This window comes from Sander vitreus, chromosome 20 (genome assembly GCF_031162955.1).
Source record: "Sander vitreus isolate 19-12246 chromosome 20, sanVit1, whole genome shotgun sequence".
NCBI lineage: Eukaryota > Metazoa > Chordata > Actinopteri > Perciformes > Percidae > Sander > Sander vitreus.
The window spans coordinates 5,638,073-5,660,356 of NC_135874.1; the positions used below are offsets into that span (position 1 = coordinate 5,638,073).

General features: G+C 42.6%; 1 protein-coding gene across 7 annotated transcripts in view; it reads left to right on the forward strand.

Annotated features, from left to right (window-relative positions):
- Positions 1-22,284, forward strand: part of numb (NUMB endocytic adaptor protein) — a 48,434-nt gene that overhangs the window by 14,191 nt on the left and 11,959 nt on the right. For all 7 annotated transcript variants that reach the window (XM_078277189.1, XM_078277191.1, XM_078277188.1 and 4 more), the window contains exons 2-3: positions 13,880-14,016; positions 19,565-19,639. In XM_078277189.1, coding sequence (XP_078133315.1) covers positions 13,891-14,016; positions 19,565-19,639 — 201 coding nt within the window. In that variant the 5' untranslated portion in view covers positions 13,880-13,890. The remainder of the gene's footprint in view (positions 1-13,879; positions 14,017-19,564; positions 19,640-22,284) is intronic.

Here is a 22,284-nt window from a genome sequence, read left to right on the forward strand (position 1 = left end):
ATGGACTGTACACTTGCTCTGATGTGCTTATATCGGAAATGACTGTGCTGCTTGTGCAGAGGAAGAGTTATTGCTGAGGCCGAAACCAACAATTGCGCATGACGTTTGCCACAGACTGCTTTCAACCCATCGATACTATTGATAACATCGTCTTTTGATATTTCAGTTGAAGCTTTTGAGTCAGCAGCTCTGCAGGAAGTGCTGTCTGGTTTTATGTCCGTGCCCTGCATGCCAACTGGCTCAAACTGGGACGACCAGACCTGTTTAACTGGACAGAAACCGTGTGTTTGATGTGACTCAGTCTAAGTTATTCTTCTTGGGGAAATGGCCTGCCAGTTTGTTGCCAAATCCTCTGCTTGTTGACCTAGACAAGGTTTTAGCTTGACATTTACTGTGGTTGGTTGTTAAGTGAATGTTGACACATGGGACATGGGATTGTGAGAGTCTCTACCTACTCACTAATCCACATAGACCCTCTGGGCTCAGGTTGCACCAAGTTCACAAAATCACAGTAGGAACACTGATCCAAGAATGGTCAGCTATCAGTTTTTTGGTCAGCAAGGGCTCTGCTGGATTCGTTTGCGGTTATATATGAGTTGGCAAAGCCCGGGGGTATAAACTGCAATCTAAGATCAGAATTCTTCTCCTGAGACTCTATAAATGTGCTAATGCTAGCTTTTTTGTTGCGAGTCAGCCATAAGTAGGATTAATAGATCATGTATTAACAGCACTTTACTGAGGTCTAGTGAATATGTAACATTGTCTGTGTTTCCTCAGCTCAGTGCTTTGGTACAATGCTCAGTGTGTAATATTTTGCCTGATTTCTCCACCTTGCTGCAACTCTTCTAATGGCACTCTACTTCTGTCCAGAACAGCAAAACTTTAATAATGGAGACATTTTGGCTCTGGGGCCTTGAGAGGCCGCTGTGGTCGTCTGTCTCACTTGTGCATGTGTGTGTGTTTTTATGAGCTTTGTGTTTTTAAAGAATGTGTACTGTGTAGATGTGTGGCAGGTTTGGGTTTTGTCAAGTGCATATCCACTTCTGCTTGTGTGTTCTCTCTGCTGCTGCTGCGTGTGTGTGTCTGTGTGTGTAATGCAATGATGTCAAGGGGAAAAAGTAAACACGGTTTCCATGAGTAGCTTTTTCGCTCCGAGGTTTACTCAAAGTTTCCTAGCAGAGGTCACTTTTAGAGTGAGGGACAAAGTGTTGCGGTTGGCTCTGAGTGATCGCCTGTGAGGAGGTTAAGCTTCTGTCCCACAGTTTACTTTGGACAACACTCTTCTCAACAAAGCACGACGACAGAGATTCTTCTTAGTTTAAAATGAAAGGAGCACATGGCTGTTTTTAGGTCAGCTGGGGTACAAACTCACAGCCACTTTTATAAAGACATCTTCCCATGGCCGCCACATTAGTCGGTATACCTTTTGTGTTCCCAGCAGCACTCTCCCATAAAGAGGGACCAGGATTGATGGAGTTGGGGCACTCAGACCACTACATCAAACCCCTCCGAGCAGGCTTTCAGTCAGCAGCCCCTCTCCACAGCATGACTATAGTGTTTATAGCTCTCTTCATTTAATCGAAACTCCACTCTATTTGACATACCATCTCTTCTGGCAAGAATGTTTGATAAACAATCACAAAAATGTTGTTGCGAGGGACATGAATCTTGAAGATGCGCTGTTGATGCCCCGTGTGGCGTTATGGTGGAAACCAGGCCGGACCCTGCCCATTGATTCAGTCTGTGAATCATCGCCGGGGCATGCCTGAGGGGAGAGGATACAGTGACAGTGATTTGCCACTCCCTGGTGCCAGGGTACTGCCCTGGTCGTTTAAATGTGGCCTCAGCTGTTGCCCAAAGTGATATCCGGCTCTCTGGCTGGCTGGCTGGTTGACCTGCTGTTGGACTGGGCCCCTTTTAATGCCACGCCTGGCCGCTCCTAGATACACAAACACAAGCATGACCACACACAAAAAGCCAGATACACAGAGACTGATGTACACAAACACATACACAATTAAAGGTGGCAGGGGAGAAAAGCAACTTAATATTCCCTGTGCAGCAGTCTGGGCCCTATTTCAACCCTAACCTGGGTTAGTCATGTGTACTCAGGAAACGGAGGTCATGGTGTCTTGCTGGGGGCAGGGAACAGATTGAAGGACCCTGAGACGATTCAGTGGCAGACAGGGAGCGAGTGAGCCGTGCAAACAGTAGCCAGCACTCCTATTCCCACCATTTCCTTCCTCTGTGGAGTACCACCCATTTGTACCAAGTCCTCATCATTCTCTCTCTGGCTTTTGTTCTGTCCCTTAGACATCTTTAACGTCCTAAAATAGATGCTTTTTAGTAATAGAAATGACACATTGTCCTGCTGACTTAGACACGTTTCAGCAGATTTATTAGTTCAGCTTGCTCTCAAGCTAGTAATGCTTTGTACGTCTGGCTGATGTTTACAGAGCAATACATTACACTCTGCTGATCATAGTTTGTTTTGCACTTGTCCCCCGGATCTACATCTATCTTTGCATCATGATGTCAGGTTGCATCTGTGGATCACTGTATGGACACATGCTGTACCTGGCAAACAAAGTGATTCCGATTACTGCTGGGACACTGATGGTGCAAAGTGTACAGATCATCAAAGCAAAGAGCGGCCTGTTGAGTGAAAACAGGTGGTGATGAGTTCCACTTGTTTACTGACAGGCTCTCTTTTCACCAGCTTTGGCACATTGTGACTACTGCTGTTTTATTTGTTGAGTTGTTCTTTCCCTTTTGTGCTAGTCATTTTGTTTAAAATGACACAAGACTTGCTTTGTGTGAAACACTGGTATTGTTTGTACACTGCCTGCGTTGTAATTTTGAGTCTTTCCATAGTTTCTATATTTTATTATTATTTTATATACTTATTATTATTATTATTATTATTATTTGTTTATTTTATCGGTACTTATGTTTGTCTTGTGCTGCTACAACACCTGAAAAAAGCCAATGATTGATTGATTCCTCTGGGGATCAATCAAGGCTTATTTTATAACAGAAAAAAAATTGAACTGATTTAGGAATCTTTACAAAACGCAAATAAAGAAACATAATTACCACAAATATAAATCACTATTTTAAATCCCTCGTCAAATTATAGTGTCCCAATGTGTACTGGTTTTAATTAAGCTTAGCCTAATCACTAAAGTGAGCTCTCACACCAGTAATGTTAACTCAACACAGATACTGCACTACAGGGTAGTGACGGAGAAATACATTCTGGTAGAGGGAAAAGGTCTGCACATTTTCAGCAGCGATACCAACTATATAGTATAGACAGCTTGCCAATACTGAATAAATATATATGACACTGAATAGACTCCATTTAGGTCATACTGCCCCTGAGTTTCAAACTGTGATACAGTAATTCATTCCGCTCTGATGCATGTGACCCAGAATATCACATTTAGGGGTGAGCATTAACGATTAGCATTAATGAAGGGAATCAGCTGGGCGCCCCATCTCACATGGTTCTCTTGAACTTGAACACTGAATGTCAATATCAGACTGTCACTACATCTATTGCAGCCCTGTGCAATACTGTTCTGACTTTTTCAACTCCAGTCGCTGACAGTTTTATTGTATTTGTTTTACAGTTATTGGTAATAAAAATACGGAGGGATTGGTTGGCTAACTTCCCTCTGTTGTCACCATAAACCTACCAACCAGGATGCCAGAAAGGAGATTGGCCCTGACCTTTGACCCTGATCCTGGTCCCAAAGTTTGTCGTGGACATGCAGCCTTTCCCTTGTGTACCTAGCTTGGCTTTTAATGCACTGCACGCTAGGGCTGGACGATTTATCGACATCGAAATTCTGAAGCTGTTAACGTATTTTTTCCCATGATCATAATTTTGATATTTTATTCCTGTTGATAGGCCTACTTTCTCCTTAAAAACATTCTACCACGTGCGCACACTTTCATTAAAAATGTGTCCTTGTTTTGTTTCTTCTTATACCCCTCTTTTTTACATAAGCATGCCAAGCCACAATGCGGGGTCTGGAAAATTGGATTACCATAGTGACAGCATTTTGCCGGCTGTTTTTTGGAGCAGAACAGAGGCACTATCACCTCAAGCGGGCCAGCTCCCTGATAACAGCGCTCAGATATGCTGGCCAGGCGTGTTTTGCATTACGGATGGCCGGCCTTATTGATCGAGGCTATCATATCTATGTTGCTCTCCAAACTATGAATGCAGTCTGAACACCGATAACATGGAATTCCCTTAGCAAAGCCGTATAAAATAGGATGAAGAGTATCAGCTGGCACAGTGGTGGGGCAAGTCATGAAAGGAGACAGTGGGGCCTTTTTGGTCTTGAATTGCTGCCCATTCTATTTCTTTCTCTCACGCTTCCTCGCTCCCTCCCTCTCCTTGCCCGTCCCTCCCTTCCTCCCTCCCCTCCCTTCCTCCCTCCCTCTTCTTTGAAACCCAACCGCTGTACTCATCACTTGGATCCTTCTACAAGGATTAATCAGTTTTCCATTCCTGGAGAGATTATTCAAATGCTGTTACATCTACAGCCAGCAGCAGCACTCCCTCCCTACTTCCCAGGCAGCAGCACAGTGCTGACTGAAGAAAGGAAAGTCCTGTTCCTACTCTCTATTTTTCCCTCTATCTCTTTACTTATGTATTTCTGTTCGTCCTGTGCGTCTCCTCCTCTGTGCTTTTCTGTCTTTACAATTTACCACCATTGTTGACGCTGTGTGCCTATGTCCATAATTGAGTACATTGATGATATTGCACGTGAGAGTCTTCAGAGAGCTCCATGTTTTTTTTGTCCTTCACTGTTGCTTGTTTCTGTGTATGTGAACACAGAGAGAGTATAAATGGTCCTTGTGTAATTGTTCTCATTAGCGCTGGAAGGAGAACAGCCAGAGATCCTCACGTCACCGGACTATAGGAGCTGTGACAGCTCCAGCAGGGATCAGATCCTGCTTTCCTGCTCCAAAGCCTTTGCCTCCTCCCACCCGCCTGTTCTATCTAGTTCCCCCGCCCTCTCCCAGTACCCTCTATACCTCTCTATTCTCGATTCACTTCATTTAAAACTGCCCTAGGATTGTTTTATTTGTGATGCTCTAAAAGCTGGCCCTTGGACATGTTGTATTTCGACAAACATCAGTGCCGTCAGTGAGTAAAATCTGTGATGATTACACCTGTCATGCAACCTTTGGCCTTAAGTGAAAAGTACCCTTCATTTCTGTCTCATTTTGTGTGGTCTGTCCCAATGTGTTAGTGTCCAAACATAGTTATACTTGTGTTATGCTGGGATATTTGCCTTGCTGTTCAACAATAGAAGAAAGTCAATTGTTGAAGAGGCAGATGAATAAACCCGAAGACAACTTGAATAAACCAAAATGCAGTGAAACATTGCATGTTGCATAAAGAGTGCTACTCGCTTTTCTCAGTGGGAAAACGATGTACAGCTATGGCTTTTGCTATTGCTTTGTAGATGTACAAAAAGCAACATTTAGAAGTCACTCCATTTATATTTAGCTGTATTTGTCCGCTTCACTTAAAAGGATAGCACCGGGGCCATCAATGCCAACAAATATCATAAACTCTGTGACTGATTTGCCAGAGCCAGAAGCTATTACTGTCGGTTCAAGTGCAGGTTTCATTTACCTCACTTGAGGTCATGAGGTTGCATTGGCTAGATACTTTTTTTAATCCAGTTCAAAACTTTTGAAGGCAAACTGTTGCTGTGAGGAACATTATGCTTATGTTTAATGAGTCTGGAATAATAACAAACCAAAGGGAAACTGTGCTAATTCATTTTTTTTTAAGGCTACCTCCTCCTCCACCCTACTTCTCCCTCCATCTTCACTTACTCTTTCCATCCTAATTAATTTACTTCCCTCTGTCCCTCCTGCCACTTACCTTAACTGTTCCCTTCCTTAACCTTCTTTTCACTTTACTGTGTCTAAATTTGCTGTTCCGTCTTTGTCTCTCACCTTTTCTCCCTCCTTGCCTTGTTCTTTCTGGCTCATGGCCAAACCAAGGGGCTAAACCCACCTCACATGGCCCACCCATCACCCCCCGCGCTGCTCATTCTGAGCTCTGCTTCCTCTGGCCCATTCTGCCTGTCCTCTCTACCCATCACTGCTAACCTTCCTGCCAACACACACACACACACACACACACACACACACACACACACACACACACAATAGAGTTACCTAATGCTTGTGGCAGTGGCAGCTTTCATACACAAACTCTGTGTTTGACGTGGGATAATGAACATGTGTTCAACCCACGTTTGACCTACGAGTCTGCTTTTACAGCTTAATCCCTGGTTGTCGCTGTTGACACAGACCTCCCTTTGCAACTGTAGTTCAGTGCACACTGTACATAAATATAGTGTCAATACCTTATATACCCGTTGATTAAAATGTTTTGCTGCAGTTTTTTCATTTGAAATCAACACAGGAGTTGAATTTATTAAGTCTTTATTCTATTTTTTTTTTGGATCATAAATGCTCTCATACCAAAGCAGTGTATAAACAGACAGTGGTTCAACTCTAGAGCAGAGTCGAGGAGTCCGGTTCAGATGATCTGTGGTGGTTCAATGGCACATGTGGATCTATGGAAGGTCATTGTGTTGTTCTGTAAGAGGGTGAAAGGGGTAAAAAGTACAAAGAATTTAGAAATAGGTACGCCCTGAGTTGGATGTGAAGAAAGTATTAACATTTTGACCTTGTTGGGGTATTCATATCACGTTCCTGCAAATGGTACTCTCAGTGTACCGTCACTCAACACTGCCGGTGCAAATGCTTTCCCAAGCACATGAGTATATGTGCTTTTTACTTACATTCCTGATCTCTCCTTATTTGTCCCTCTTAGCTCTGCAGTACGCCGGAGAGAAGGTGTGTGGGTTGTAAGCTGGCAGCAGCACAAGTGTTAAGTGATTCAGAAGGTGAGTTTGGTAAAGTGCTGTACGAAGAAGCATAAAACTTTTGGGGCATTAATGCACCGACATCGCCCTGCGGGATGAAAAACCCAAACTATTTTCCAGACTTATGGTATTCTACCTGTTTGTCCCATGGATTAATTCAAAGCAACTTTTTTCTCTCTCCCAAATTAAGATATCCTGGAAGGAATTTTTCTTTGTTCTGCACTGAGTCTGAGCTGGTGGCTGCTTCATCCCAGAATTTACCATAAACAAACCGTTATGTCAAATACATCTTTTAGATCAAATATACAATAACTCGAAGCGTGGTTAAATGAAAAGTGGTTCAAGCTGTAAATATTTCATATTTGGCTACATTTCAGTGGCGGCTCACTAGCGTACAGTTGGTTTATCAAAGCTCCTTCACAGCTGGAAACAAGGGTGATGAGAGTTTGCAGGTCAGAAGAGCAAAACGATGAGCTAAAAGATGCTTAAACGCTCTTTACAGCTGAGGAGAACCGCAGAGTTGGTTGATCATTTCTTTGTGGGTTTGCCACTATGACTGACTCCTTTCACATACAAGTTGTCATTAGATCCATTGTTTATATAGAGAGAGAGATTAGTGCAGCCTTAACCAGCTTCTCAAGTGTGAGGATTTGCTGAGTTTCTCTTGTTTCATATCCAGTGTTCATACGGGTGCTTAAAAAATGCTTTAATTTTGATGTTGTGTTTTCAAGGTTTGAAAAGTGCTTACATTTTAGATAAAATGCTTGAAATTGTAACCGTATTTCTTTCACAACAAATACCTATCTGACTGAATAGTTTGTTTATTAAATGGAGAAATAAAATGTTGGAGAGCCTAAAATGAAACCTGCTCACTTGCATGTGTGACTGTGATCTGCCAGGTGTGACTCTGCCCCAGTGAAACCACTACTGCACCATGCCGGGAGGCGATATAACGAATCGTACTATGGCTACGCCAAGACCCGCCCTTTAATAGCATTTATTGGCCAGGCGTCCATGCTTACGCAAGATAACGTAACCCCATTTGTACAGGTTGGCTATCCATGTGCCTAACCCCAACCAATCGAGCTGCTTCGTCTTGGCTTAGCCATAGTGGGATTCGTAAATTTTCTGCTGGGAAGTTCTCGTTTCAATAAACGTTGGCTGGAAGATGAAAAGTACAAATTATGGATTAAACGGGGACAAACCCCCACGAGTTGCCTCTTGTAAAGTCTGCAAAAAAGACGTGCAGCTTTTCACAATGGCCGAGTCTGCACTCTCGAGTCACATGAAGTAAGTTTCAAGTTAGCCAACTGAAGTAGCCTCCTGTACCCTTTTACTGTCTATGTACTGTACACGTTAGCGCCTATTTGTTTACGCTAGTAACTGCTAGCTAGGAATGACTGAGAGTAGGTGTGAGAATGTAATGTTAGTATTGCATTCCCGTTATGGCACGTTCATTTGTGGAATACGCAGTGAACGTAGCCAAAGTTACATCACGGTAAATGTAACATTAACTACCCACAAATTAAAACCTGCAAACGTTAGCCCAGTGCAGAACAACAATCGTTGATTGCTGAACATAAATCGTGTCATACAAGTAGCCTACTGTAAGGTCGAGGATGGCCTTATGCAATATTTACACTGCTCTATTCCAGTAGATGAATGTATATGTCTTGGCAATGAAATGGATTTTTTTTCAATTAATATTGTCTATTTATCAGGCAGGTCTTCTGGGTTAAAATGGAATTACAGGTTGTTGTTGCACTGTCTCAGATTTTGTTCAAACCTTGTCTATATCAGGAATGTGTCCCAATACCAAGGCCTGTAAAATAGTTCTGTTCAAATCCTATGTCTTCAGCCCTTGAAATTACTTCAGTTTTACAGCCTGAAAATCACATTATCTGGGAAGCAATATTTGGACATTAAGATAATGAAAGTATTATTCATAGGCAGCCCAAACAAGTTTGTACGGCATGCCCTAGATTTGGAAAGAAAGTGTGAAAAGACATTAAGGGTAGCATAAACTTTGAGCAAAATCTAAGAGGGTGCAGCAACTGTTGTCCTGGAGTTAGTCTGATTTGACACAGAATGACCCAGCTGCATGTCATTTGGCTCAGATCCTCCCACTCAGTGCTCCTCTCCATAGCTTACTGTATGTTACGTTATGAACCATGAAGACGTCTGATCCTTCTGCTATTACGAAACACAATTTGGGCTGTTTGTAGCATTATCTCTTTTAATGTGATTAAAAACACTAAATAATAATTTTGACTATGTATTGGTATGTAATTTACAGTGCTGTATGGTGCTGGAAAAATCTTTAAAATGGACCTTGAAAGTGCTTGAATTTGACCTCGGAAAAGGTGTACGAACCCTGCATATCATAAATTAAATATCTTTGGGCAAAACATGCAGTTTGGAAGATGGTTCCTTCCTCTGACATTTAATGGACTTAAAATGTTGACTAATTTAAAGTAAAAAAAGGCAATAAAAAATGTTTCTTAAAAAAATAAATAAACATTGACTAATTGAAGAACTAGGCAACACATTATTAGATAAATAATAAGATGTTTTCAGCACTTAAACTTACCTCATTCTCAGAAAAATGTGTGTTTGTCAAGTTGGCAAACATGTTCGCCAACACCAATTCACAGCTGTTTCAAATTCTGGAAAGGCCATATAACTGTTTTTTATTTATTTATTTTTAAACACTTTCTACTTTTTCCTGGGTGTCAAGTTTTCTTAAAGATGAGTTAAAAAAAACTGCTTGCCCAAAGTCCGTTTTTACTGGCCCCTGTACAGATTGGTTAATTAGTTATCAAATAACATCAATGTATGATACCATGATGATCAGAAAAAAATAAAAAAATATTTTTTTCCCCAAACGGGCAAGTGAGTTGTTATATTTACTTGCCCGAAGTGGCCCGACTGCACCAACCCTGTTCACGTATTTACAATATTATGTTTAAGAACACTGGTGCTGAGTCGTGCCTTGTTTCTGGTGACAATTTGGCAAGTGAAGTCAAGGTGACAACGTTGACTTAAAATGCGTGCGTAACATATTGGACACAAATGCTTTAATCTGGAGTTTTTCTCCTGCTCCTCCTCTTCACACTCTGCAGGCTGGAAGCGTGCAGCCTGTCACTGGCACCGCAGTGAGCCCAAATATGATATGACCTAAATAAACCAGTGTGCAAAGAGAGCGAGAGCGGGAGTGAGGGATGAAGCAATATTTCTTTCCCTCTCGCCCTGTCGTCTTATTTTCAAACACTTCACTCTACTGCAGGCTACAACTTGTATTGTGTATGTGCCCAGTCACACACTAGAGTCTAGAGACTGGGTGCCTTTTTTATATCATGACACCTGCAGAGGTATTTGGCTATTGCTACAAAACAGGTGCTTTCACACATCAGAGCGCCTGCTTTACACCTTGTTAGTCGACATTTCTGCCCCATTTTCAGACCACTCGCCTTTTGAATTTGTGTCTCTACCTGCAGAATGACTCAGGGGGCATGATTGTCTTTCTATGAGTGATTCCGTAGAGAACACACAATAGAAAGAAAGAAAGAAAGAAAGGCATTGACTGTGTCACACAATCTGCAGAGTTTCCAGAACACGTGGGAAAAGGGAGACAAAAATCCACTAGCTACAGCCAAAATCTTTACTTGAATTTGGCTTGCAAGGTGGGCCACGCTACCACTCATTTGGCCAAGTGACGAGCTGTCATTTAGTAGTCATACTTAGTTCATAAAATGTAGTTGTTTCGGAAAATACGCAGCAGGTTAAACTTGGTTTTGCGTCTTTCGTCGGTGTACACTGGGGACATTTGAAGTGCAGAAATATGCTGCAGAGCCATTTCCTAAACCCATGGTCCACTCCAGGTCTTCCCCTTTCGTGACAGTAGGAAGTTTGATGTGTTTATGTGTGTTTCAGTAGCCTGGTCAGCGCTGAAAGCTTCATTGTGTGCCGCCCACAGAGCTGGAGCCTGGCTCGGGCCGATAAGAGAGCACTTTCTACCTCCCAGCCAGTATCGGCTCACAGGACAGGTTTCATTATGCAAACAGACAGCACAGTCCTGTGTGTGTGTGTGTGTTTGTTTGTGTAGTTAAGTAGGTGCATATGTGTGTGGTCGCTGTAAGCATGTGTGCGATTGAACGCTGCTACGTGGCTGCTTGCTCTTGTATGTGTGTGCGGACAGTCAGCTCTCCTGGATTAAAGACCTTTTAATCCAGCCAGATCCTCATCCACTCAGAAGTTAGTGGGTGCAACTTGTTAGTCAAGGGGTACGCTCTGCTCACGTGTTAAAAGTCAGAATTGCATGGTTGAACCCTTTCTGGTGCCAAGTTATGAGTTGCTAAGGGAGACGTGAGCCAGGCTTTCGATGATGGATGCACCTCTCAGTTCTAGTTTGGATCAGCAACTTTTAATTGGGTCTCCTGCTTTATTGTGCCTCCTAATCTCCTCCCAAAGCCAAGAAGATATACATGCACCGTTTAAAGTAGTGCTGTTAGTCTAATTAATTGTGCCGTTTCAAGATTTTCAGAGAATTATCATGTTTGAACCTGCATTTAAGTGACCTGTTACTCAAAACCTTGACTCAACATTAAGAAAACCTTTTTATGGAAGAATGTGGTTTATTATAAGTTTATTTTGATAGAGGTTGTATTGGTTATGATCAAATTTTAATCTTTTAAGTAATTGCTCAGATCTCAGAGTGCAGCGAGGTCACTAAAGAAGTCTGACAGGGCAACAAACATGAGATGAAGTAAAACGATCATACAAGTGCAAAATAAACCAAAAGTTTTACAAGATTAGCTACCACTTTATTTGGAGGTTAAACCAAAAGTAAGCTTACCTGTAATGTTGCTAATAAACCCCCTAAACTTGTACAGGGAAGCTAGTTGGGCTGGACTCGAATATTCCACTATTGTGATTTTCGTTCTTTGGGTAGCTATTCAATTTTCAATTTTGGGATTCAAATATATGTTTTGTTTTTTTAAATGTACATGCAGGCTGAAATTAACTGCGGTGTTTTGTCGGGATTAAACTGCTTGCTAAATGTCCGCTAGTGGCTGGCTAATTCATGCAGCGCCATGTCCTCCATCTCAGCCGAGAACGGAGAAATGGAGAGTTATAAGCGAGCGGTCTGTGTGTAGAGATCTGTGTGGTTATACTGTATCCACCTGGTCGTTTTCAGGCGATTTTGATAAATGCTGTGCATTATGCCAAAGCTCTAGTGAAGCGCTGTCTGGCTGAGTGTGCATTCACACCGCGTCAGACAGTCGGGCAGAAACGCATGTCTTCCATTCATTTTGATTGCCTGCGGCAAAAAGTCGAGACCGAGTGACATTTCGGAGTAACGCAACCCTGCGGTGGACAATCATGTAACCAGCGATCAGACTTGTCGGTCAGTTTTGAGGAGGCGTTGTACAGTAAACAGGAAACATCACTGCCTCTTATCGCCTCTTAACAACAGATGAGTGTTTACTACAACAACAATGCACAGTAGTTCCATCTCTTTTCTTTCTCTCCGTTTCTGTGAAACGAAGCTGCCTTCGAGTGCGGTCGGAAATGTTGAGATCTATAAACGATCTGACGGAAAACACAGCCACCACAGAAGCTTTGAAATATTTCGCTGTTGATAATTACTGAAGCTTCAAAGCACAAAAAAAAAAAGGTATTCGGGACAGTCCTAGAAGCTAGTACAAGTTAGTGCAAAGCTTGACCAGAAATTCATTTTGTAAACTAAGGTTTTTAAGTTTTTTTTTTTTTTTTTTTATTCCAATTGATCTAGAAGTTAAAAAACATTGTCACTTAAAGTGCTCATATTATGCTCATTTTCAGGCTCATAATTGTATTTAGAGGTTATATCAAAAGAGGTTTACGTGGTTTAATTTTCAAAAAACACCATATTATTGTTGTACTGCACATTGCTGCAGCTCCTCTTTTCACCCTGTGTGTTGAGCTCTCTGTTTTAGCTACAGAGTGAGACATCTCACTTCTGTTCCATCTTTGTTGGGAGTCGCACATGTACAGTAAGGACTACTAGCCAGTCAGAAGCAGAGTATGAGGGCGGGCCCTGACAGTACCTAGGTAAGGACTACTAGCCAGTCAGAAGCAGAGTATGAGGGCGGGCCCTGACAGTACCTAGGTAAGTACTACTAGCCAGTCAGAAGCAGAGTATGAGGGCGTGCCATGCTAGCAGCTAGGCGAGCATTATAACGTGTGTTACAAAGTGACCACGTTTGTCTCTGAAGTAAAGGCTGGACTACAATAGAGCTGTCCCTTTGGGGTGGACTTTGGGCTTTTTCACTTTGTAAACCTATAATATGCACAAAAACATATAAACTTAGCACAAAAAGTAAGGAAATTTGTGTTTGGTAAATTATTTCTCTGTGGTAACAATGCTTTTTGGCAATAAATCATATAACGTTGGAAAGCCTGTTTAGTTCCTCAGTTGAACAGCAGACTGCCGTCCTCTGGCTGCTGTCCTCTGTTCCCTTTTATTTGGGCCGCCTTGACGCCTAACAGTACAAAGTCTCAGGCTCCAGCTCTTTTGTTCCTTGTGAGTCAGAGAGACAACAGCTTATTGTGTCGTGCACTGATGTCAGTGTTTAAAGCATTCCTATTTACAGGCACTATACAGGGCATGGAAGTGGTAGTCTGGTAGCAATGGGATTCTGCACGATCACCAGCTTCTTATGCGTTATCAAACACAAGAAGTTGACTCATTTCTGTGTTGACATACACTATTGACTGCACGTGAACTGGTACATTTCCCAAACTTCTATCATTACTTAATACCTCATAGGTTTTGCTGTTTCCTTTTAACTGTTGCCTTTTTGAGTTTCTGCCACCAACCAGTGCTGCACCTTTCATTATTTTGCTGCTGCTGAAAGCCCAATTTTCGCCCTGGGTATTAATAAAGTGTCTCTCACCACTCACAGGGAGCTCAGCGATGAATAAGCTAAGGCAGAGCTTCCGCCGGAAGAAAGACGTCTACGTGCCGGAGTCGAGTCGGCCGCACCAGTGGCAGACAGACGAGGAGGCGGTCCGCAGCGGCAAATGTAGCTTTGCAGTCAAGGTGACTCTCCCTCACACATAAGCGCACCTGCATACAAAACCTCACAGACACACAAACTCGCACACAAAGTGCAGTGCTGACCTTACTGTGGCACACTCGTACCTCTGAGAAACTTACATGCTGCCGGGCTCCCCAAGGACGCCGCTTGTGATTAATCATAAGCATTCAGAGACTGTGAGCACAGCTTTTATCTAGGTTGCAAGATTATCTGCTGTAGCCTTCCAAACCTGTGGGATGTGTGCGCACAATTGATTCCTGGCCTCCAATAGTAATCAGAACCACTTGAATCATCAAGTAAAATGTACAAAGTTAAAGAAACTTTATTATAGCTGACAAATAAGAAATCCAGGGCCACTGCAATTAGGCAGGACAAGACACACTGATGCAGTATCTTTCTGCATACAGTATATATCGTCAGTGCTGTGCTGCAGCTGATGGAGTGGAGAGTTCGCTGTGTTTTGGCAACAAAACCTTCCACTTTTAACACAGAAGTGCAACGGTACGATTCCTCTCATAACACGAGTCCAAATGCTCACCTCATCAGAATAAAAAGGGGGAAATGAAAACACAGACTTGTCAAGGATGTGGATTGTACATTACATAAAAGTGTACAGGCTATGGTTTTGATGCTTTGACCTGTTTTTTTCTTTGGGCATAAAACGGGAATTGAAAATACCGTAAGCATACAGAGGTGGAAGTGACTGTGGTGAGAAAGTAAAGGACGGTAATGGAGGGGCTTTAAGACTACCTTGAAGTTTGTGTTTATAGGTAGAACAGATAGCGACTTAAAGGTGGAATGCGTGTGCGTGTCGGTTCATGGCTTCAAGTCGTTTGTGTGTACATCTTATCCAGTGTGTGGAACGCCCTAGCTTCAAGATCTCTTCTAAGCTGTCTGCAAAAATGTACCCTCGACACACAAACAAACACACGCACACACACACACACACACACACACACACACACACACACACACACACACCTTCCCTTCCCCACCTGCTCCCTATTATAGTCTCTTTGCTGTACTCAAAGCTAGGTTTGTTGATTTGCAATTACTCTACTCTTTCCTCACACTTCTTATAAATGTGTAGAGGACCTACGTCTTCTCTAATTTGTTTTTATTCCCCACTTACTAAGTAGGCACATTTTCTTTGTCTTTTAAGAAACTAATTGGCTTATCCAGAGGTTTCATTAAAGTACTGGCGATTTCTTTCTTTCCTTAAGAATGCTCTGCCGACATAAAGCAACCAAAGACAAACCAGCGCTGTGTAACTGTAACTAGTCAATAGGCATACCTTACCAAAACTCAGGTGACTGATCATTGTTGCAGGGTCTTCCTCTCCTCTAAAAAGCGTATGGTAAGTTGTTAATAGTGGAAGTAGCCAGTGAATAACAGATCAGCCACTGTGGGCAAAAGACAAATGAGCTTATCTCTCATTGTCATTCTTTCCTTCTTGTACTTCTGCAGCCACACACACACACACACACACTTCTCCAGCAGCATTTTTCCCTGCACTGGCTTTCATCGTTACGCCGCAACCTACCATGCTACTCTTCTGTATGTCCCCCCTCCCCCTGCTGCTTCCTCTCTCCAGCTCTAGGTGCCTCAATACTGTAGGAGCCCAGTTGTGTGTGTGTGTGTGTGTGTGTGTGTGTGTGTGTGGGTTGGAATAGTTGCAGTGAAATTATCACTTGACTGCCGCACTAAAGACCATGATCCAATAGAGGAGAGGAGATGCAGTGGAGAAAAAGAAGAAACTGAAGGCTGTTTGAAAGTGGTATGGAGGGAAACGGGCTCTGGAGGGGTGGTGGAGTTAAGATGGGGTGAAATGAGCCTTTAATGTTGTGGCTTGGGGCTCCCCCCCACTACTTACCGCCTTTTTACAAGCATAGTAAAAGCCCAGTTCTCCACGGATTACCACAGTTTTTCTTGTGTCCGTTGTTTTCCAGCTGAAATTGCGACAGACAATTTATTTCTGATTCAAGGTGGTTGTCAAAGGCATAAAACTGTAGATTTGCCTTGTATGGAAATGTCAGTCTTACGAGACTGCTGATTAAATTGCTCATGTGTGTTGCTTACCAACTAAAACGGAGAAAGAAATGCAATGGTACGTTTTTAAGACGTACCATATGTAAACATGTTCATATGGAAATTAAAGTTTGCAGTTTTGTGTGAGGTTGTTGTCTGCAGAGTTTGTAAGGGCAGGCTTTCTATTGAATCTGACAGAATTCTTCACTGAAACTGATATATGGCCAATACCCTGAATTAATTCCTGGAATCTATCTGGAAAACATCCAGTGGATTCACACCGACAAAGCAAACTCCAGATCATTGATATTGATGTATGTGAAATGCCACCTTCAGAGCTTCTGAGCTTTTTGTTACCATTAGCTGTTCCCAGTCTTTATTGCTAAACGAAGCTAACCTGCTGCTGTCTCCAGCTACACAGTTATTGTACAGACTTATGACCTGTGATATCTTCTCATCTAACTCTCGGCAAGAAAACATATTTCCCTAAAAGCTAAATATTCAAACAATACAGGACTGTTCTTCTTTCTTTTTTTTTTATAACTGTCAGGCTGTTGTCTTGACCCCTGTCCTCCTTATCATCGGCTGCTTCAAATGTTAACAAAATGTGAATTTAAGTGCATCCCAAGGTTGCACATATTACTCTGCTGGCCCTCTCCAGCTGGAAAATCTAGAGCAGGCGCAGGGAAATGTAAATACAATATCTCTTTTTATGTTCTACCTCATCAAATATACACAAACAGTGCAGTGGCAGTGACAGCACAATAATACAAACATCATGATAAATAGACTGCATCTAATCCTAGCCCACTGTGGTATTAGTGCCAAGAGGACCTAATCCTGGAGTGGGCCCCCAAATAAACCTGTATTTCAGAACCAAATTACCCTTCACATGTACAACACACTGTTCAGGATATACAAATGACTAATAAAGGATTTGTTTTTGTTGCTTTGGTTGAAGGCATCTGTTAAATGTGAATGTTTTCAGCCTCCAGATTGTTGCTGCCAGCTACATACTAACAGCACGGAGTAAGATGCGACAATGATGCATCTGTTGTGACACTTGAAGCCTCCCCTGCCTTTACTCATCCCACCTCAGCCACGTCTCCTGGCTGATCCCCTATTGGCGATGCCGCTGCTTTCAATGTCCTCAATACCCCCAGCTGCCTCGCTGCATCAGTATTGTCTTTTGTCAGTGGGTATTTGTGCATGTTTGTGTGTACACACGTGTATTCTAATACGCCAACATTGTGACTCACAGCCGTGGCGTCACACTCTCAAAATAGCAGGGACAGAGGGTGGGGGTGACAGGCGTGTGTGTGTGTCTGTGTGTGTCTGTGTGTGTCTGTGTGTCTGTCTGCATGTCTATAAGGAAAGGGTAAGGACTTCCTCTCCAGCCCGTGCTCACAATGGCTTCTGGGCCGGTCAGGGTTGTGACTCTGGAGTGACACACAGCAGGGTGTGATGCTGCTTGAGGTCCAGGAGGGAGGGAGGGCTGGAGGAGGCAGCCTTTTCCGTTCATTCAGTCGCAGTCAAACCCACTCATGTAGGATGTCCAAGTCCTGATGTGTGTTGTTACATGGCTGAAGCAAAGTGTTTCTCCCCCTGAGCGCAATCTGACAGATCCTGATGCATCCCATCTCTTGATTAATTAGTTACTAGATGACTGTCTTAACAAGTATCTCAGTCATTACATGTGTGACATATATGGTGATATAGCACCTCTGAAGGTTAAGGTTACATACTATATATGTGGACTGATTTTTGGCACAACTTTACTTACTTCTAAGGTACATGGTACAAGTCTTAAGATGCCAAAACGCGAGCAACACCTGTAGTGTAAAGTACAACTTTTTGTGAGATCAACACGTTTCGGCTTGTGGCCACTAGGATGAGGGTGAGTGACCCAGATTTCTGACCCTGACCCCCCTCAAGCAGAAACGTGTTGGTCTCACAATAGAGTAGTTCTTGTTCTGTATACGTCCATACACTGTACATATCCACCCATTTAATATGTATTTCTTTGCAGTATTTGTCTTTTAACATACAGAAACACTTGACTTGTGTATATACACATTTTATTTATTTATTGCCACACAAATCTGCGAGCTCTTGTTTCATTTGCTCTGGCAGATACGTCTGCCATCAAATATGGATCAAGATTCTGTTACTGTATGGCCTATTTCCAGGTTAAAATGTTTTCTGAAACACATTTTAGGTCACTGTTTAGCTGTAATTTGAGAAAGTTTGTGACCTGGCGGGCATTTAATTCCTGCTTTAAAACAGACCAAGCACCACCCCAACTTGCATGTGTCACTCAGCGCCACGTCACACCTTTCGTTGCTCTGATTGGTTGTAGGTCAATCCAATTGCGGCCAGAGGCATTTTGTTCTGCGCCCGTTGATGACGCCCGTTGGAAATCGAAAATGAGCTGAGAGGTTCAATGCCAGGCTAGGTCATTGGTGCTTTTATTTCCCCACTGTAGTTTTTAATTGATGTTTTCAGCATTTATATATATTTATACATAAACCACAAATGTGCATGTATACAAACTGTTTGGGGAGTTTGCATTTTAAGTAGTCTATCCATTTCCTATTTTTTAACTGCTACATCAGTCTTCGTCGCTGTTTTGGGTCCTAAATAATGTCCATTTCTCCCACTTTTCGTCCATCTGTGCTTTTTGCATCAAACGACGTGATTTGAGATTTCCTCTTCTATCTCTGTCCATTGTTCCCGGGCAGGTAGAGCCACTTTAACCCATTTCCTTGTGATAGCATTGTTACTAGCTATCACCAATATTTTGATGAATTACCTATCTTTTATCCCTTTCCCTGAAATTACACAGATAGGGTATCATGTAGCTCATAGGAATATCATATCCTAGTATCTTTTGTAAAGTTTGGCCCCAAAATTAGTAATTTGTTTGAAATCTGCTTTGAGTACTCCACATTCTCTCCAGCATGGTAGATTTATGTTTAAATATTTACACGTGACCTTGGGAATGATAAAGAAAAACTGATAAAATGTTTCCAAGATAATTCCCTCCATATCTGTGAATTGGTGGATGTTTGATAAACTTACTCCACATGTTGGGCCAATCGTCATCTGTACTTTTCATGTCAAACTCTTGTTTCCTAAAAAAAGAGAGAGGAAAGAGCATCTTCTCTTTGCCCTTTCATGTGTTTGTATTGTTTTTCTCATGCAATCCCTTTTTCATAGAATCACACACTTGCTGTTAGATTTACCCTCTTGCCCATTTATATTTTAAGGAAAACGTTTAGCATTTTCCCCATGGACAAAATGAGGGACTAATTGAACTGTGATTGACCTCAACCTGGTAATTAATTAGTTGTATAAATCACCAGCGCTGGCCTGCCAGGGGTTATACGACAATCTGGACTCATTTAAATACCCAGTCTCATTGCAGAGTTTATTAATGTAACCTTACTTCATCTTCAGCATAGGAAAGGTTTGCCACAGCATTACTCACTCTCCCTCTCCCTCTTTCTCTTTACCGTGCAGTACCTGGGACATGTGGAGGTGGAGGAGTCTCGCGGCATGCACATCTGCGAGGATGCAGTGAAGCGGCTAAAGACGGTAGGTTTTACTAGAAACGCCCTCCATACTTCCAGGAACCAGGCTGCTAAATACCAGACATCCTACTTCATTTTTCTTCATCTTTTCCTCCATTAGTTTCCCCCACAGTGCTACTACCAACATCCTACTGACTCCTTCTAATATGTCCTTCATTTTGTGGCAGCCCTCTTTAATCCATCACTAAGCAGTTTGGTTCTTTTTACTGTTTTATCATTGTTTATTCCTGCCTGGTTTATACATCGAGGCCTGAGTGTGGCTGAATGTTGCCGTTTGTCAGTGAGGGTCTCCACCCATTGTAACCCTCAGACAACCTCCAGGGTTGAATGTCTCTTCCTCTCTCTCATTCTCCTCGTACACCGTCTCCACCAGAGGAGATAGACCGGCATGTACTTCCTGCTGCATGAGATTCCGGCAGAGTTGTGCAAAAGGCGCAAATTCCAGTTTGGGAAGCAGGGGAGGGGAAGGGAAGCAATTGCTTTTCCATGTTGTCAGTTGTTTGCCAAGGCCCCGCCCAGGTCATGAACTCCTGTGGGTAAATGAGGCTGATTCTCTGTAGTCAGGGCCAAACCTGAAGAGTCCATTCACTTCGTGCCTGAGTCTCAGGACTACATTTGAATTCGGTGCCAACAAATGTTACGCAACTCCTGCTTGAATTGTCTGCGACCAGCTTTCAGTTTTAGTTGAAATGACTCAGACTAATTGAGAATTCACACCCTGTTTCTTGTGCTATCAATACCCATTCTTCTTGCTTCATGTCATTGTGTAAAGGGCCTTTTAGTCCTTTTGCATGTTCAAACTCAATGAGCTGTTGAAGACTACTTGAGCTATTGAGAGCCATTTGTTAGTTTGATTGTAGTGCTTGAGAATAATGATGTATCCTGAGTACAATTTAATGCACAGTAAAACACTTACATTTTCATACCAGTTAAGACAGAACAGTATAATAAAACAGAAGTTATACATCACTTGTGTAACAAAGAGTGCTACACATGCACATAAAGCACAATGTTTTCCTACAGGGGTAGGTAATATTTACGCACACACATTTACATGCAAATTACACAGAATTTCACAAGCTCACACACACACACACACACACACACACACACACACACACACACACACACTCAGATAGGGCTCACAGGCAAACAATTTGTACAAACAAAAACACACAGGAAGAAGTATGAATATCCTGTAAACACACACAAAAGTCGTTTAGTGAATACACAAATCTTGAGCACGCACACATCAGCCTAATGAACACACACACAGCAGCATATGCACACTGGTGCTTGATGAGGTCACATGGTGTGCACAGAGCCTGAGGCTGTGAGGTCTTATTGAGTTGGAGTCATTTTAACAGGGCGGACAAAATGGAGCCAACTCAAAACTAGAGGCGGGTGCTTCTGTCCTCCTGTGGCCCGCGACTATCTGACCCTTCTCAACCTCATGACATTTCCTCCTCTGTATCCTCGGCTACTCCGCTGCCTCGCCAGCCTGAGGCCTTATTTGTTAGCCAGCACAGACATGGCGTTATTGATCCCTGTTTATAAGTAGGGTGGGAAATTAACTTTCACCACATTCAAAATGTGAGTCAGGCTGACATGTTTTCAAGGTCCTCTTCTGCACACAATTTTTCTGGTAATAATGGCGACTTTGGCAGTTGATCTTTTGTGATGTAACTTCCACCGTTACATTCCTGTTAAGTGACCTTCTTTCAGTTGCGCCCTGGTCTGGACGTGGCAGTTCACCTATGTGCCAGACAGGCTCACCTTACAGGACATGGCAGAAAACAATCCTGGTGGATGCATCCAGCCCAAGCTGGTGCCCATTCATTCCGATTAAAGGAGCTTTTACACTGCAGATTTTTGGTTTGTTTGCTTGTTGTGCGGCCCCATGCACATGAGTATATTTGTCTCCTTCCCTTGGTCTGCGGGCTAGTCGAATAGGCTTGACATTGATGTCATCACATAGGAACAATATCATTTCTAAGCTCTGGGAAAGCTTTACAAAAAAACTAAATCTTCACAGTTTTTAAAAATGAATAATACAAGAGTATTACCATTCAGCACCAGAACTCAGAGCAGTGGTGCAGCAAGCAGACAGAGTCGAGCTGACCATTTAAGATGAGTTCTGTAGTGATTTTAAGACAAGAATAGGATTGTAAAGTGTATAGTCTGCCATGCTGTTATCCTCCGTTGCTCAGTCTACAGATGATGCAGCTAAACAAGATGATTTGACTGACACAATGAGGTTTGACTCAGGGGTCCTCTGCCGATGATTCAAATAATGGGCATTCAGGGGGCAGCCCTAATGCAATATGAGGTCTCTGTAAACAGTTTTACAGACACTGTGGGGGCAAGGCATAGAGCAGAACAGAACATAGTGGTGGTGGTATACTGTGTTACTGCCCCTGATGCTGCCCTGTCAAAACTAGATTGTCCAGACTAGACAAGGGCCAGCCTTTAAGCAGATATACAATTAGCGTGGCCCTAAAAGATCCCAGTTCATCCTCACTGACTCTTTAATAAGCTAACTGTTGCCAGGCAACAAATACAATTCCTGCCAGTGGAGAGACTGCGAATTAATATTGCTCAGCAGTAAACTCTATTTCCAGGCGCTAATAACTAAATTGGTCAGGAACC